This window comes from Glycine max, chromosome 9 (assembly GCF_000004515.6).
Source record: "Glycine max cultivar Williams 82 chromosome 9, Glycine_max_v4.0, whole genome shotgun sequence".
Classification (NCBI taxonomy): domain Eukaryota; kingdom Viridiplantae; phylum Streptophyta; class Magnoliopsida; order Fabales; family Fabaceae; genus Glycine; species Glycine max.
In genome coordinates, this window is record NC_038245.2 from 47,243,956 (window position 1) to 47,263,467 (window position 19,512).

The 19,512-nt window shown below is 31.5% G+C and overlaps 2 protein-coding genes across 2 annotated transcripts; one reads left to right on the top strand and one right to left on the bottom strand.

The window, feature by feature from the left end:
• Nucleotides 1-422: 422 nt before the first annotated feature.
• On the bottom strand, nucleotides 423-3,637 carry LOC100818873 (acyl carrier protein 1, mitochondrial). The gene is made up of 2 exons (XM_003534446.5): nucleotides 3,356-3,637; nucleotides 423-811 (listed from the first exon to the last, which is right to left on the bottom strand). The coding sequence occupies exons 1-2, from the start codon at nucleotides 3,527-3,529 to the stop codon at nucleotides 635-637; spliced, it is 351 nt and encodes a 116-aa protein (XP_003534494.1). The 5' UTR covers nucleotides 3,530-3,637; the 3' UTR covers nucleotides 423-634.
• Nucleotides 3,638-8,788: 5,151 nt separating this feature from the next.
• On the top strand, nucleotides 8,789-11,444 carry LOC100819409 (probable purine permease 11-like). Its single transcript, NM_001254455.2, is given in 2 exon segments — nucleotides 8,789-9,060; nucleotides 10,040-11,444. Coding segments are annotated over 2 exon segments (1,089 nt in total). The 5' UTR covers nucleotides 8,789-9,053; the 3' UTR covers nucleotides 11,122-11,444.
• The last annotated feature ends 8,068 nt before the right edge of the window (nucleotides 11,445-19,512 follow it).

A 19,512-nucleotide genomic window follows, 5' to 3' on the forward strand; every position in this document is an offset into this window, starting at 1 on the left:
TTAAAGTAATTTCATCATTTAGTTCAGTTTGACAAAATCTTCATTGATATTATTCATTGAGATACTACTCTTAGCGCCTGTTTGGATCCAAGCCACAAGTGTTTTTGAGAATTTTTCTACTCATAGCCTTCCTCTTTTCTTTTTTACAGGACTTAAAAATCATGCAGCCTATTTTGTAACTGAGCTCTCACCTTTATGAAATAAGACTTTAGTTGTTATTAATTCCGTTAAATTAGCTTTTTGTCATCTAATTTATTTATTAGATTCAATTTGATCTTTTAGTTTTTTTAAGATTCAATTTAGTCCTCTAATTTTTAAAAACAAGTCAATTTGCTTATACCATCTAAATTGAAACAAAAGTGTTAAGAAATTCCACTAGGTGATTTTAAATGGAAAAAGGAAAACATATCAAAAACACCAGATTCTAGAAACCCAGTTTTTCATTGACAAACTCTTCTCTGAACAATTCACATTATTCTAAACAACCAGCCCCTTTACTCCAATTTAAATGGAAAAAGGAAAACATACCAACAACACCAGATTCCAGAAACATCCAGTGAAAGTAAGGGGAAGGTTCAAGGTTGCACTGTGTTTAAGTTCAACATGAAGCCAAATAGGAAAAAGGACACATTAGTTAACCAGCCATGGGATGGTTAGAAATGTACTCAATAGCAAGATGACAAGAGTCAATTTTATCAGCTTCCTTGTCTGGGATCTCTAGCTTGAACTCCTCTTCTAGTGCCATTACAATTTCCACATTGTCCAAGCTATCCAAACCCAAATCCTTCTGGAAATGTACATCTGGACTCACCTGAGGAGAAGGAGAAAGCAGTAAACCAAATATTAAAATATTATCTGCAATGCTTACAATTTACAAGAAAGCTGCATGACCAAATATGCAAAATGGAAGAACATGCATTGCAAATCGCAATCAAATTAAAGCGAATGTTAGCAGCATTCTCATAACGTGTATGATACAGGATGAACAACAATTAAAAAAAAGTTTTGAAAAGCAAAAGAAATCTAAGGTCTTTGATGAATTGGTTTGTTCGAAAGATGTTCTGAAAACAATTTTGGAAGTTTCTGAAATGAAAATTAGTTTCTTTGAGTGGAAAAACAGAGATAGTTCATACTGTCTATCCTTAGCGGCATACTACAACATGCTGCATTTCATTATGATGTAAAATGACCTAGGGCAGACACTGCTTCAGATCAACTTAATGCATGACCTGGATATTTCATAAGTGGATTGACTGAGGAAAAGTGTGGTTGCTTCCAGCCAGTTTATCTTAAAGAGTACAAGAGAACCAAGAGATACTTAACATATAAGAGTATGTATTTTTTATGGTAATACTGAGTGTATTGAGTGAGAGACGAGAGAGAGAGAGAAGAGTGAACCTCAACTGTATAATTGAAATGGATGATTAAGATTAAAATTAATTAAAACAATCTATCATCAGTTAATCAATTTATCAATTTGAGCTCTATCATCAGTTTTTGTTATACAAACAGTGGTTAGAACTAGAAATAACATATAGCTATAGGAGTAATAAGACTCTGGGACAGCAAGCTTATGCTGTATTCTGTTTATTTAGTTGTATTGTGTTGTGTTTATCACTAGAATAAATTATTTTTATGCTAATTTAGAATGGTAAAATCTCTCTCTCTCTGTCTATATATTCATAGACAGGGAGAATGAAGACCCTGGAAACCCTTTTTATTTCTTTTGCTGAATGTATATACATGCAGAGTCATGGGTGTAACTACAACTTCCTCCACTGATATCCATCCAATATCAGCAGCAAAAGGAGTGTTTTTGTGCGAATATTAAGAAAATAGTATCTACAGATCTGAGACCTTAACAGAGATCTACAATGTTTAAATATTTGGATTCTCCTGATATTATTCACAAGACCATAACACTCTTGGCAGTGGAAGTCTTGTGAACTGGGCGCCCCTTTATAATCGACTTAAATCATTTGGTGTGGGCATATGGTAATATTGTTGTTCACTTGCAATTTGGTTTATGTTTATTTTTTAGATAAATGAATCCCTTGGGAGTTTTTCCAGTTTCTATATATGCTTAAGAGATCAATCTAGCTCTGAAGTTTCTGAATTTGGGGGAACTTACTCAAGTTTGTAGCTGTGCAAGAACTATGGGCAAAAGCTTATTATCTGAGTTTGGGAATGGAACAAGTTTTATATATTTGTTTAACAAACTATAAATATGATGAAACCTACTCTGAGCAAGTAGCCAAGTATACATTTATATTAGTGTAAATGGAACCAAAACGTACCAAAAAAAAAATATGTTCACTACTTCACTATGGAAACAATGCACATGTTGAAGACTAATCATCAGAGCTCTCCATTTAATACTGAAAATTAAGTACTGCTTATATTTTGTAAGGCCTTGTAGAAAGGATCAAACTCAACCTCTTTGCTGTGAATAAGAATAATTGGGGCCTTAGATGGATTTAGCATAAGATATTACAAAACCCACCCACCCACCCTACCCACCTCGGGCCGCTAATCGGTTAAGACTGTGTACATCTAATCCTTACCCCCTGTGGACCACCACCCGGGCACCCATTTAGGAAGATACTGAAGAAAACTATAATCAAAATACAATAGGGAAAGAAGTTTGAGCCACATTTTGCCCTAGTCATCCAGTTTTTTCTATATCATCTGTCTCAGTTGAATATACAGCTGAAAACAACAGAATTTGCTCTTTTGCATAAAATCTCTCACTAAATTTTCGAAAAATTCCCCAGGTGACCGGACACTACCCAGAAGGTCATTGAGCTAAATTATCGATCTTTCGGAAGATCCTTTTGGGTAAATCGACAGAATAATGATTTGTGATATGCATTTTTTCACACTAATTAATATTACTGACACTACCCATATGGTTACCCAGACTATGGGAAAATCCTTATGGCAAAATCAACAGATTGGGATACACAGTTTCACATAAGGCAACAAAGCATAAACACAAACCAGATGGTTAAGAAGGTAATTTTCAAATTTTGAGAAGACCCTTTGTGCACTGCTCAATAAACAAAACAACGATTTGGGATATATCCATTTCAAATTTTTTTCACATCAAATAAGATTACAAACACCACCCAGGTCAATATTGAGCTCTAAATCAATACAAAAATGGCCAGGGACACACGCATTCCTCGATTTTCCAAACTTTGGGACAACCCATTTGAACAAAAAATCAGCAGATTCACGATTCGGAATTTCTCTTTTCTTTCTCTCTCTCTCTCTCTCTCTTTTCTTTTTTTCACAATAACAAAACAACAAACCATGTAAAAAATGAAAGGGGCAGAAAAAAGAAGACACAAACCCTGGAAGGATCGACTTTGGGGAAATCTTTGACGACGGCGAGGACTCTTTCGACGACCTCCTCTTTGGAGAGATGATCGTCGCCGTGTGATGACATGGCACGCCATGGCTGCAGTTTTGGAGCGGCTTGGAGTGGCACACGAACGTGGCGGAGCACGGCTGCCCTCAGTGCCATTTCTCTCTCTTTCTTTGCAAATGAGTGAGTGTGAGCGTGAGGAGCTTTGGTGGAATTGGCCAATTGCGATTTGGGAGTAACGTAAATAACTAAACCCTTACTAAGTCAAAATCTTAGATATAAGTTTATAAATAATAAAAAAAAAAAATTGTAAGTAAAGCAAGAGAGAAAAATCTTGCTAAAAATGACAACCATGAGCGTTATGAGTACTTTCTTGGTTATTAATTAAATTAATAGATGAATTATATTATAAAATAATTAACATTTTATTATATAAATTTACATGTATATTAAATATATATTATAAATTTTAGTGTTATATATAATGACATTAATTATTTTATAACATAATTGATTTATTAGCTTAATTAATAATCTGAAAGTTACAAATTATATTTTGGTAAGGATCATACAAGTTACATATCCATAAATTTGCTAGGGATAATTTGGGAAATAACAAAAAAATGCTGAGTGGTTGGATACGCAAAGCCAAAAAAGGTTAGGATGTGTTTGGTTTGCATTTTCATTTTCGGAAAATTATTTTCATTTTTAAAAGATTAGAATTTTGAAAACATGTTTGGTTTGACTTCTTGTTTTCTGTTTTTTGTCGAAGAGGAGAAAAGCGTGTGAAGGAAAGGAAGGAAATGTATTTTTAGATTTGCTTAAAATTACATTCATTGCCACCGCGTTTTCATTTTACCCAAAATGAGGTTCTTGCTTTCAACTGTTGAAAACGAGATTTTATTGTTTTCATTTTTTGGTTCATTTGGGAAAATATTTTTACTGAAAATGTTTTCAAAAATCCAACCAAACACATCTCCATTACCATTTTTTATTTCTAGTGAAAATGAAAACAGGAAACAACCTAATCCGATTTTTCACAATCTACATTTGCTGGTTGTACCCCAAAATTTTTATATCCCCTAAATACCCCCACCATGGACCCACTCATGTTCATTCCCATTAAGTGGTGGTTACGCTTGTTGCTTGCTTTGCTTCTACCGTGACGGTGCCCCCCACTCCACCCCGTAGCAACCACCAACATTGTCGTTTTATGTTACCACCACCTCAACACACCACTATAACACCATCACTCATCGACCAACCACAATCACCATTGCACTTCCACCACTGCATTGCTTTCACACTGTGTCTCCCCAACCATCATCGTGTCGCAACCACCGCACCACTGCCTAACACACCACCAAAATTGAAATGGGATAACCCTTATGTTGTGTAACTTGGGTGTAGTGATTGTTGAAATATGTGTAACTTTGCGGATTGGGAATTATTTTGTTGTGAGGGTTTAGGGTTTCAAATGAGGGAAGGTGGGGGATTGGGTTGGGTGTTAGGGGGGAGACAAGCCATGCATGGAGGTGACGATGGAAAAAATGATGGTTGAATTTTGCAAAATGAAAAGGTGTTGTTTAGAATTGAGATTATGAACTATTGTTGTCGAATCTGATCTGAAGGGACAATTTAAAAATGATGAATTCTATTGAATTGAGAATCATTACTAAATAATTAATCCAAAATGATACAAGTATTTTGGAATACTTGTATCATTTTAGAATAATTAATCTGTATTGAAATATATCAAATATATTATGAAACATGTATGCTGGAATAATTGTACATTACGGATTAGTTGCTCTGGGGAACAATAAGACTAATAAAGAAAAAGGGAATATTAGTCCATTTGGTTTCTTTATTATTTCCTATGGAGTGCAGGAAACAAAAATTGGGTTGCAAAAAGCTTACGGTCCAGGACAGGCTAACACAATAATAGCTCATATAAAATCAGGCTTGGTCAACCCATTCTCCACAACTTAGCTCGCCAATCTGGACTACATTTTTTCCGGAAATACAATGTGAAATCCAGGATAATAGTGAGAGTGCCGGACAAAACGTTGCACCACCCTCTACTCACTATTCATCTTTTTTTTTAGATACACATACTGTACATACCTAATACGAACACATGTTTCAAATATATTCCATAACGTCAGTATTCATCATTGTAATTATTGTTCGTGTTGCTAGTAGTACTAGAGATCTTCCCAATCATTCCTCACCACGTACTTGCAAAACAAACATTTCCAATTCCTATAGAACAAAAAATTAACCTTGTGTTTGGATTAGGAATTTCAAAATTTTAGGAAATTTGAAATACCTAAAATTTGAATTGCTTTGATTTTAAATTCCTTCATTTTTCAAATGCTTTATTTGGATAAATCAATTCAAATTTCTTCAATTTTAAATTCTTTGTTTGGATAGGGCAATTCAATTTCCTCCATATGCAAAATTTCAATTTTATATTTTAAGTAGATGAAATTTTAATACTAAACTTTATAGAAAACAAACACAATCTAATTTTAAAATATTAATTAAAAAATATTTTTCAAATTTTAATAATTTAAAATACAAAATATTGATAATTTTAACTAGGGCTGTTTTAGCTTACCACAACTAGTGATGTTTTTAAACCGACATCAACCAAGACTATTTTTTGGTCGACATCAAATAGGATTTTTTGTGTGAAAGTATGCCGAGAATATTTGTCAGCTAACGTCAGCGAGGACTATTTTTCAACTAACGTTGGTTTAGTCTATTTTTCAACCGATGTTGGTTAGGTTTTTTTTACCAACATCGACTAGGGTTTGTTTGGCTGACACCGACTAGGGTCTTTTCGAATGACATTGACCAAGGCTATTTTTAGCCAACGTCGGCCTAAAAAATCCCAGCAGACATTGACAAAAAAATCTACCCAATATCGGCTAAAAAATAGCTTGGTCGATGCCAACCAATAGAACCTACCCGATGTCGGCCGAAAAACATCATTGGTCAACGTTGACCGAAAAATCCATAGTCGAAGTTAGCTAAAAAATAGCCCTAACCAATGTCGAACAAAAAACCCTACCCAACATCAGCTATAAAAATAACCTTGGCTGATGTTGGCTAAAAAATAGTTTTGACCGATGTTAACAAAAAAACTCTAGTGGATGTCGACTGTAAAAGCCTAGTCGATGTCGACTAAAAATAGTCATACCCGATGTCGATAAAAAATACCTAGCTGGTGTTAGCATAAAAAATCCTAGCCAACACCAAACAAAAATCCTAGCTAATGTGGTTAAGAAATAGCTATGACTGATGTCAGCTAGAGAACCCTAGTCGATGTCAGCAAAAAAAATTCTAACCGACGTCGGCTAAGAAAATCTAGTTGACATCAACCAAAACACTCAAGCTAACATCGGCGGAAAAATAACCCTAGCCGATATTGGCTAAAAAATAGCTTTGGCTGATGTTGGCTGGAAAAACCTAGTTGACATTGATTGAAAAACCCTAGCAGGCGACTACTCAAAAAGTTAGCCATGACTAATGTCAGTAGAAAAAATCAAACCAACGTCGGCCAAAAAAATCATTGGTCAACATCAACTGAGAAAAAACCTAGATGATAACGGTCAAAAAAATCCTTGGCCAACGTCAGCATAAAATTCCCATGACTGACGTCATTGAGAAAATAACCCTAACCAACATCATTTTAAAAAAAATCTTAGCCGATATTGACAAAAAATAGCTTTGGTTGACATTATACAAAAAAAATTTGACAAAAAAAACCTCGGCCAACATCAGTGAAAAACAACTTATGTCGATGTCGGCCGTTAAAACTTTGGTCACCCGTAATTGCAAGTGTTGAACGAGAAAGAGTCGCGACCAAGAATGTGAGTTAGAATTAGCATCTCTGAAAAAAGAATTTCAAATTCTATATTTTTGAGAGAATTTGAAATACCACTATTTTAGTCAATCAAAATGATTTATAAAAATATCAAAAATTAAATTTTCTTTCAAATATTCTATTCAAACAAATTATTTTTATCATGAATCATTTTAAATTCCTTTAAAAAATGAATTTCCTTATTGAATTGCTCAATCCAAACACACTATAAAAGTTGGACTTGGATTGTGGATCTTTCCTAAATCATGTATAAATGTCAATACCTTGGCTTTACTATACGTATCGCTTTTTAGAATAAGGACCAAAAATGTTTTATAATATTAATCAAATTCAAAAAAAAATCCACTAACATAACTCATAGAAATCATATAACTAACAATTTGATAAATACATTTATTTGCTTTTTGGCATTCCATATATTTTACTCTCACTATAAGTATTATTTACCAAATAAAATTGCTTAAATTTTATTTATAATAGAATTAAGTATCATTTATAAAAATTTATACTAATATATAATGTAAATATTCATTTTGATATAATTAATAACTATTTTTTTATTAATTATATGTTATTATTAATACTCTTATATTTTAATTTCATTAATTAAATCTGTGTATAAATATTATCAATTTTTAATTATATGAAATAACATTTGTTTTATAAGCATACCAAATTGCCAGCTAAAAAATGAAAGTAACTCTTATATTATATTATCTTAGTGTTGTTTGATTTTACATCACACATGTTATCACTCTTATGTCTTGATGTAAAATGTGAGCTGTCTAGTGATTCTATCAAATAAATTTAATTCAAATAATTGAATAAAATGTGTAAATATTGTAAATTCTTTAATATCATGATTAGGATTGACTCAAAGGTAAAGTAACTAAACCTTACCATTTAGACCTATCAGGAAAAACAATTGTTCTTAGTATTTATAAAGTAAACAAAGGCATGAGACATTGATAAAAAAAGCTACATATGATAGCAAAAAGGATAAATATATTTAGACAATGTTCGAGAAGATATTTTAACTAGTTTTTAATTTTTTTAATTAATTGAAAATGTCATTTGATTGTTTAATGAAAAAAATTAGTAACTTTCAACATTTTTAAATGTTATTTGAATAAACATTTTTTGAAATACGAGTTCCTATTTTTTATATTTTATTTTACTTTTATCCTTGATATATTTATTATTTCCTTTGTTATCTTTTTAAAATAAATTATAATTTAATTTTTTCTTTTATTTTACATTTTACAACTATTTCAACAACTAATTTTATCACACATTTATAATTTAATAAATTAAATTTTCGGTTTCTTATTATACTCTTCCGCTACTAGTTAACTTTTTAGCTTAAGTTAAATTAATTATTCAATTATTTTTATCAAACATAATCTTAAAGTAATTTCTTTTAAAACAAATTATTCTAAATCTCACTCAGTCACCGTTAAATCTAGCCAGTGTTGAATTCCAACCTATACAAAAGAAGGGTGTGGGTGATTCCATTCGAACACAAGACAACAACAACAAATCTTAAGTTGGCTTTCTTCTCTTTTGTTCGACCGTGTCACGTGCGAGAACAATGAGAATTGCCATTTTCCGCTCCCTATCTAAACCTTTGAATCTTATTCGATTCAATTTCATCACGACTTAAATACCATCGCATGTTCATTCATTGATGGTCATGTTCTTCCCTTAAACCTTCTTCAAAAAGTCAAAATTGAAAACCTTTCTCTCTCTTAACTCCTTCTCGTCATCGCCCCAAAGCTTCTCAACAACATGACGGGTACCTCAGTCTGTTTTATCTCATTTATTTGGATTTCAAACTTCATAGATAATAGAAAATAAGATATCGGTTTTCTTTCAATCATTGATTTTCCGTGTTATTAGTTTCGTGTTTTGTTTTTTTGTTTTTAATTGAGTCATTAAGATTTAAGGGAAACCGGTATGCAGATTTTTTTCATGTTTATTTATATTTCTCGCCCTGTGTAGTTTTGATTGTTCTCAAATGTTTGGCCTTTAGCGAGGTTTGTATGTATGTATGGCTGAGAGGTGCTATCTGCTGTTTCGGTTGGTTTATGTATATTGCTAGGATGCTTTTACGTTACCATCGATGTTTTGACTATGTTTGGATAAAAGTTGGGAAAGTAAGTTTATGAATTCTAATGCATAATTGGGAATTGCACAATATGAAGCAATAAGAAATTGTTACACTTTAGGAGTAAAAATACTTTTGAACTCTCTCAACTAAAATCCAAACATTCGCGAAATAGTGTAAAAGTTACATTCAATTATATTTGGTGGTAAAATAAGGATCAGGGCACCAATGACAGGCTAGGACTAGTGGACTGCGAATCTAGAGTCATTCAAGGACAGTTTTACTTAGTTGCAGCTACTCATCTAGCCCCCCTGGATGTTAGAGGATCCCCCTCAGGAGAGTTGTCCACATAGCAAGATTTTAGTGGCTTTAGGGGAAATCTAGTTGCCATCCAAAGGGAAATGAGAGTTCATTTTAGATCCTCGATGACTTGTGTAAATCCACATTGTCAAGTTGCTGTTCAATTAATTAATAAATAAATAGTCCAATTTGAGAACCAATTGTAATATATCACATGGAATTTGATTTTTAACTGAGTCCAATGGCGTTTTATAATCCATGTACCCGATCTTAGCCAGTGGGATAAGGCTAGTGCCTGTGTTGTTGAAAACCAATTGTATGTTCATTTACTATCATGAAAATCTAAAGAGGATGCTTCAAATTTCAGATAATGAAGAACCGATGATCGTACCTGGATCGATGTCTGAATTAGCGTTTAATAAATATAAGCGATGGCAATGGTGGTGTCTTGTGACACTCAGCATAGCCTTTCTTATAGTTGGCCAATCTGCTGCTGTTATCCTTGGAAGATTTTATTATGATCAGGGTGGAAATAGTAAATGGATGGCTACTCTAGTTCAAACTGCTGCCTTCCCGATCTTGTTCATTCCATTATTTACAATTCCTTCACCTCCAGAGGCTTCAACTTCTGCTTCACCTCCCATCAAAATTATTCTTTTGATATATTTTGGTCTTGGAGTCTTAATTGCTGCTGACAATATGATGTACTCCACTGGACTCTTATACCTCTCGGCTTCTACCTATTCGCTGATTTGTGCATCACAGTTAGCTTTTAATGCAGTTTTCTCATATTTTATCAATTCTCAAAAGTTCACTGCCTTGATTATAAACTCTACAGTGGTTCTCACTTTATCTGCTGCACTCCTTGCTGTTAACGAAGACACAGATGAACCATCTGGTTTCTCCAAGGGAAAGTACATTATTGGTTTCCTATGTACCCTTGGAGCTTCTGCAGTGTACTCTCTTTTGCTTTCCCTCATGCAGCTGACCTTTGAGAAGGTTCTGAAGAAGGAAACATTTTCTGTTGTTTTGGAAATGCAAATCTACACATCATTCGTTGCCTCTGGTGCTTCTGTCATAGGCCTATTTGCAAGTGGGGAATGGCGTACTTTGCATGGAGAAATGGAGGGTTTTCAGAAAGGATATGTTGCTTATGTTATGACTTTGGTTTGGACTTCAATAGCCTGGCAGGTATGCTCTGTTGGTGTTGTTGGCTTGATCTTCCTAGTGTCTTCTCTCTACTCCAATGTTATAAGCACAGTTTCTTTAGCCGTAACTCCTATTGCTGCTGTTATAGTTTTTCATGATAAGATGAATGGGGTGAAGATAATTTCTATGCTTTTGGCTCTATGGGGTTTTGCCTCTTATATTTATCAGAATTATCTTGATGATTCAAAGACAAGACATGCACAAGCTGCTACTAAGTCCCAAAATGATTCTTCATGTTGAGAATATTCAATTTGGTCATACCTTTGTCGAAGTTTCCTTTTTTCTTTTTAGATTTAAATCCTTCAGTACACCATTTGCTAGCTTTAGATTTTATTTTTCCTTCAGTCTCACTGAACTTGTGAGGTAGTATAGTTATGAAGTTATTGGTCATTCTAGATTATTGTTCTCTCATTTAAGAAATGAAAAGTTTATTGGTGTCTCGGACTGGTTGGAACTTGGAAGTCTCCGATCTTCGTATTCCAAATGTATTTTTATGGCTTTTGTGAATTGTAATAAGTTGAATAATCTCTGTATGATTAGTGGAAGTCTTAAGATTGATATAAGTTTTCTTTGCAATTTTTTTCATTATTAATTTAATTTAATCCTCTTTCAATGTCAAACTTCTTTATGCTATCATATCCAATTGAATTGCTAAAAATACTTGAGTTTCACTTTAACAACTACAGACTACAGATTATGAAGCCCACCTCTTTTTGATGATGCGGCCAACTAATAAAGAACATTGTCCTGGCAGTTGTTCAATCTAGTTACAACTTTCAACCATTCATAAGAAAATTACCAATGAATATCACCACACTCACATGTATAATAAATTATGAATTTATTTATCTTTTCCCTTTTCAATTTCATTAATGATCGCGAGCTCTTGTTTTTCTCGCTAAAGTGAATTATTCACTTAATTCATTTCAAATTTAGTTATTTTTCTTTTTCTATGGGTTTTTCCTCCTTTGCCTTCCAGAATACATGAACAAGGCTGTAAAATAAGAAAATAATTGTAATCTTAATTTAATTTCGTTATTATTCATATTTTTCTTGCTTCTCAATATCAATAAGGTTACAGCAAAACTATTGTTTGCATTAGCCCTGTTTAATTAGCAATTTCAACCCAGTTCATGGGGGGAAATATAAGTACAAAACTTAAATGTAGTTCTTTTAAGTGTTGGTTTTGAGAAGTGGAGTTTCACACCCGTAATTTTGTGTAAATAATATTAGAGAAAAGGATTATGCATTCCCAATATAAAAATATTCATTTAATCATAACACATCACATATATGATAAATATGTTGGCTTCTAAAATAAGAGAAAAAAAATTATACATTAACAGTATAAAAAGTTTTACATAGTTATCCAATCATAACTCACTATGGTAAGTTTATTGACTTTTAAAGTAATTATAATTTAAACAGTGATTTATAATTAGATGATCATGTAAAATTGTTTTGCATTATCGATACATAAGCATTAAACTCTTAAAATAATTATTTTAAAGTAATTCAAAGGTGATTTGTGATTGAATGATAGTATAAAATTATTTTACATTGTCAATATATAAACATTAAACTTCCATTATTATATTAGAGGTTAGCATAAAATATTAATGCGTAACTTTAACTTTATTTTTAATTAGAGAACAAGGTTAAAAGTACTTAAAATTTTGCGTGCGTTTTGTCCTAAATGAAAATATTTTGGTACTAACATTATATTGGTATAAGTGAAATTGAGTTTGAATTTTTTAAATAAAATCTTAAATTTAAGTTTTGTAGATGAAAAAAATAATTGGAATAAGATATTATACTAAATAGCATGTAGTTAGGTTTCTCAAAGATGATTAGTTATCAATAAACTCAATAGATAAATTGCACCTATAATATCATTAAAAAATGAAAGTTCTATTTTTTAAAATTCTTTTTAAATCCAAATGTAGTAAATAGAAAAATTTGATCAAGAAAAATAAAAGATTCTATTAAAAGTAGTTTAACTAAAATTAAGAATTAATTATTAACAAAATAAAAAATCAGTAGATACTTTACCCTTATAATATAATTAAAAAGAAGGAAAATACTTGTTTGATCTGCTGAAGTATAGAGGAGCGGTATGGGGTTCAAGAGATGGTAAAGAATTCGAATGATGAGAGAACAGTGAAGTTAATGAAGGAGTTGTAGGTGTGGATGAGGAAGAGTTGGCTTTGGCCCAATGACACATCACATTAATTGGTCATCAACTGATATAGGTGAGTATGCAATTGCATGAGGTTTGAGTTAGGATCAATGGGTTGTCCAAGTTGAAAAAGTTAGGTCCAATCTTGATTGTGCATTTGTGCTAAGCCTAGTTGTCATATGTTGACAGCAAATAAAAAATTTCCATGTGTAATACATCTCCCAAGTGATTGATCTTGACAACATCATGATATATGTTTTTTTTTTATAAATGTTAAAGTCCCCATTGTCGACATTAACAATTATTTTTCTGACTTTTCTCATGAACATCTTGTACACAACTGAGGTTTATAATTACATTGATATGAGACTTACTAATCATTTCTTACGGACAATAGCTTACTGTGATAAAATATTATTTTATCAGTGTGACAAAATATTTTTTATAATTGGATCAAATGACATCTTTTGCACTGAACACGACGGATGAGAATATTTTTTTCTTTCTTTCAAATGATTTGATTATCATTATGTATTGTTTAGTATTATATTTTTTATGTTTTGGATGGAATATTTGTTGGAAAACGAAGGCCTAAACACTTGAAAGATTTATATTAGGACTCATAACCAATCATATAAATAAAGATAAGATCTATAAATAAGATTTTATGGTTTTTAGTTAAAATTTAGTGTTAAATTTACTTTATGCGGTTGATCATGATCCATTGTTGTAAATCTCTCCCGTGTTTAGCCCCCCTGATTACACAATAATTGATATCAGAATCGATGATTTAACTTGGTGATCAGTTTGGACAAGTAAGATGAAGTGTGGTATTAAGTTCACTTATATGATTGTTCACAGGTCATTAATGTAAGTCTCCACAATATTTACCCCCTTGATTTTACAACAATTTGTATGAGAGCTAATAGTTTGATTTGGTAACCGGTTCATACGAGTAAGATGACGGTGATAAATCCTTGACCTGGGATCCTTTATATCGAAAGTCTTGTTAACGATCAGTTCAGGTAGCGTATCCCGTGGGTGGAATATCTAAAACATGTGGACCTTAATGACCATCATGAAAATATTCATGGATAAAAATGATTTTCATTGGATGGAGAAATTATCATGTGAATGAAATTAACACTTGAGAAAAAAATTATTAAAGTAAAGTATGAGATGAATTATCATATCGTGTAAAAATAAAAAAATTAAACACCATATAAATAAAAACATAGGCATAAATCTGACCCTATATTATAATTTATGAATGACGATAAATAAAGTTTTTCCTGCATAGTGAAATTAAAACGTCAAGAAGTGCATATATACGATGCATACATTGATTGTATATATTTGTGTGAACTGACGGGAAACTTGGGCAGGTGATAAACAAAAATAATTTTGATGATTATTTTTTCACTGCATCAGTACTCATTCAATGTTATTCGTGCAGCTTTCATTTCGTATCATTTAATAGTTTTGTTAAACTTTTTCTTGAAAAAAAAATTATACACGGATAAAATATAAAAAATTTCACACAGTAATTTAATCACAACTCATAAATTTTAAAACAACTATCTTAAAATAATTTAAACAATGATTTATGATTGAATAATAATACAAAATTTAGTCAATACATAAACATTAATCTAAAAAAATTGTAAAGTGACTAAACTCATGAAAATAAAATTTTGTTCAAAAAAGAAACACATATTATTAAAAATTTAAGTATTAATAAATATATCTTAAAACAATTCTCCTAAAATTCTACTGTTGAGTAAATATTAGGAATGCGTTTGGATAGAGAATTTTAATTGAGAAAAGTAATTTATGAGAAAATTTAAATTTTTTTAATTTAAAATTCATTGTCTGGATATTTTTTATGAAGAATTTAAATTTTTGAAATTTTAAAACAGAATTTTAAACAACTAAAAGTGTGAAATTTTAATTTTCTTATAAGAAGTAATAAATTTGAAATTCTATTTTTGATAGAAGAACCTTCCAAGAATATTTGCGTATTTCTCATCCTCTCTTCCACTTGAAAGTTCCCAAAATCTGGTTTTCGAACTCTCAACTCTCCCCTCATGCCGATTATTCTTTTCTTCAAGAAACATTGTTTGAGATCGCAGAGTGTTGATCGAGTGCGGGCGCATGGGGACACGTAGAACTGCACCCGTCAGTCAGGGAATAGTCATTGCTGCCTATCAAGCGGCGGAGGTGCTCACCAGGGCGGATGGCTTGGGCCATGCCTTAGGTCGTTGACTGAATGTTGTGGTCGGGTATGATGATATACGTCGTCGAGTGCCGATTCCCATGTAACTTCCCATGCCGCATCAATATTCTTCTCTTTGGAAGCACACCAATCATATCTTTTATTCTTTTTGCATTCATTTTCTTTCACCGTCACAATTTTTATTTTTTTTATCTAAACACAAAATTTTGAAAATAAAAGAATTTCAGTTGAAGTATTTAAAATTCTTAGAATTTAAAATTTCTCAGAATTTTAAATTTCCTCATCCAAACATACTCTAGGAAAATTTACACCAATAAGTTATGAACAATCACATAAATGAGTTTGATATCACATTTTAATCTAAAATCTTAAGGTTCAGTTTTATGTTTACCCCCTTGGGTTTCCAACAATTGATATTAGAGTCGATGGTTTGACTTGATGACTGGCTTAGACGAGTAAAATGACGGTGTGACTCACTTGTATGATTGCTCATTAGTCATTAGTGTAAATCTCATCGATATTTACCCCCTCTATTTCACAAAAATTTACCTAAACAAAACACTAAGTAAAGAATATTTTATATTTTCTTTTGTTAATCATGGAAATCTTTTATATTTATAACATTATTTAAATATTACTCCCTCCGATCCTATATATTGGTCACATTCTAAAAAGAATACTTGGTCCTATTTATAAGTCACCAACTAACCTATTAATAATAATTTTTCAATTATGTTCTTTATACTATTCTCAATACTTTATTATTAGGGAAGAGAAATATTGAGATTGAAGGTTGTTATTGGTCCATATCCATTGATGGAGATAGTAGAGTAATAGGTGAATATTAATAATGGTGTGGAAGAGAAAGAACGCGAGAGAATAATTTAGACTAAGCATTTAATTAATTATTAGTGAAATTAGTTGAATATGTAATTATGTTAGAGTATAATTGAAAACTTATTTTATTTTCAGACATATTTAATGACTTAACTTTCCTTCCTTAGTCTTAATAATTCAATTGAAAGTGACCAATATATATATGACAAGAGGGAGTAAAACATTTGTATACCAAACTCCATCTTATTATTATTCATAAATCTACTTTTTTTTACTAACCTTATATATGTTTAATCCTCACCTTCCATCACCAAATTCCTCTCTCTCTCTCTTTTCTATTTTTTAAATCCACCATGAATCTCTCTCATTTTTCTTTTGTCTAATGTGTGTATAGGATTACGCTTCTGTGAGACTGAGACAAGCATAAAAGCAATGTTATTATCATTACTTGCTATATTTTTTCCAAATAGATTATTTATTTGCAACAATATTAATTCGTTATAACTACAAAGAAATAAATTAATAAGCTATGGGGAAATTCGGAATGCAGTTTTAAGTAAAACGTATCTATTATTTATATATTTCTCTTTATATAAAGAATTCATGATGAATTAATGTTTGGAACAAAACTTTGACAGTGTAAAAACTTTTACGGTACATAACCATTAAACTTCGGTTGAAGTGTGTGGTCAGGCCTTGGCCTTATGCCATAAGGTAATTTTAATGGGTTTTTGAAAAGAATCGATTACGAATCACAAAGACCAAATGTGTGTTGAATCCACATGGTAGGAGTATATTCTGAAAAGGCAACGTGTGTTTATAATGTGAACTTGTAAGTTGTAACAGATATAAATTAGAAGCACAAAGGAAATGAAACTAGGGACCAAATTAGCGTACTAATTATTTTGGAATATCCCCTCTTCCAATATTTCATTTTGTGATTCTATATTTATTTTCTGTTTTTCAGTATAATCAAGAGGGGATAATATTCCAAAACATTGGACAACAGGTCCCGATAAGCCAATGTAGATGAGTTCTGGGAGTTTAGTGCAAATTGTGGCAGATGCAGTTGAAATTGTTGCCTTAGCAATATATGATATTTTCCATAACAGCGAGCATCAAAGAAATCAATGTCTTTTTTATAAGGTAGTGGAATTTACAAGTATTGAGAATTGTCTTTTAGAGTTGCAGATGTAGGGTGTCCTAGCTAGTCCGCAATGCTAAAGTGAGAACATTGAAAAGAATTTAACGATATTAACATAATTTGAAGCTAGCACCGTAGCACTTTTTTTTTTTTACAGAATTTACAAATTGCTTCAGAAAATGAGAGGAGGAACTAAGATGGTGTTGAAGATTAAATTGAGTGAACTATGTCTTTACAAAAGAAATAATGTTATTGGTGGCCTGTGATAATCTGATTTGACAAAACAAGGGAGGGATGAAGCTAAAAATAAACTGAATCTGTCAGTTTGCTAATGTTAATAAGGTTTCTAATGATTAATGGAACATGCAATAAATCATGAGTAAAAAGGAAACAGAAGGACTAAAGGGGGAATTCATGATAGAATAGCAAAAACTGTTCTATGGTACTGAAGCCTGTTCAAGTCCCTATGATTTGCTGCAGATTAGTGTTGTGACTTGTGACACCAGAATTAATAACCCAAACTCAGCCATGTTGCAATCATGATTCTTGACAGTTATCTTGCTTGGTGGTCTTTGGAAAAAATTTCAAGAATGGGAAGGCAAATTTATTGCAAGAGGTGTTATATTGTCCATAGTATCCATATGTTTCCCATAGGCAGACATAGCATCTGCAGCATTCATGTGCTTCTTTATTTCGCTTCCTAAATAAGTAATAGAAACTATTTTTCCCCGACAATATAAGGATCAAGATTGAAGCCTAAGTTGATAGACGTGTCAAATGCATTATGTACATTATTCTTTTGGACTTCACTAAAAAACCTCTAGTTGCTCTTGAGAATATATAGATGCAATTACTAATAGAGATTGATTAGTTTGAAGGTTTTGATTTTCAGTAAATATAAAATGCTCATCATTTGACCTTGATTATATTTTATATTCCTCAGTTCAAAAATGAATTGTATGATCCTTGTTCGTGTTTGAAAAGCAAAAACAGTTAAACTTATCTACTAAGATAACATGTTCTCCAACATTAGAAATTGAAGCCACAACCAATGTGGTGTAGTGTAATCGGCAAATAATCATATTTTTTAAGTATGTGATTAGGAGTTTAATATTCTGGTTTGTATATATGAAAGAACATTTATTAGTAGAGGTCATTAACCCCTCAAATAAATCTCAGCATCTTAAAAGATTAATCTTTAGTCCTCAATTAAAAGATAAGTTAATCCTGTTGTTCCAACTCTAGGAAACCATCATTTTTACTTGTAGTTACTTTGCCTTCGGTATAGTGCATTTTGGTGGAATTAAAAGTGGTTGGAGTGATGAATTGTTGGAATTTGTTACAACCTCGAATTGCTGTGTTGCAATTTGTTGCTTCTAAAGTAAGAAGTTCTTTTCATTTACTTTTACTGAGAGTAGGTGGTTGAAATTGACCAAATTCAGTGGTGCAAATTATATCATGGCGTAAGCATGGTGGTATTCTCAATTGAAAAGGAATTGATTATGAATGATAAGATTAAATGAGAGAAGAAAAGAGAAAGGTAGACTAAATAAAAATGACCTGACAAGTGAATTAATAGAAGTGTTCAGTGATTATCTCATAACATAATTCTTCAACTAACCTTGACGATCTGCCTGTTCTACTCCATGTATATTGAGGTAAATATTCTAACAATTTTATCCACATCAAAATTGATTTCTCAATTGAGACATACCCCATATATCCTAATAAACTAAAAAGAATCACACAAAGAAAGATTGAAAAATCCTTTTCTTTTCTCAAAACACTTTTTATACCATCACAACTACATTTAGTTGCACTTTGACACTATAAATAAAAACCTTTAGCTAAACCTATCACTTAATGTATTTAATGATTCACCAGTCTATATTAAAGTAGAGTATACTAGTATCTTAATTGTAGTGTACTATTTTATGAGTGGCTGAATAATTTAGTACGCTCTTCTTTAACTCCTAGCTTAAGTTGCAACGGGAATTGGGAGAAAATAAATTAATTTACTATCAAACCTTTTTAGCAAACACATAAAATAATTAAACTTGAGTTTTTGCAAATAAATTAATTCTCTCAACCATAAATTTTAATCTAACAATTATAATTAAATATTTCTTTTCTCAAAATAATTGAAAAGTATAAATAGATAGATAGATACAAATCAAATTCAAGATTACATCCCTTCTATATTTTTTGTGTGTGATCATTACCTCATTTCATTCT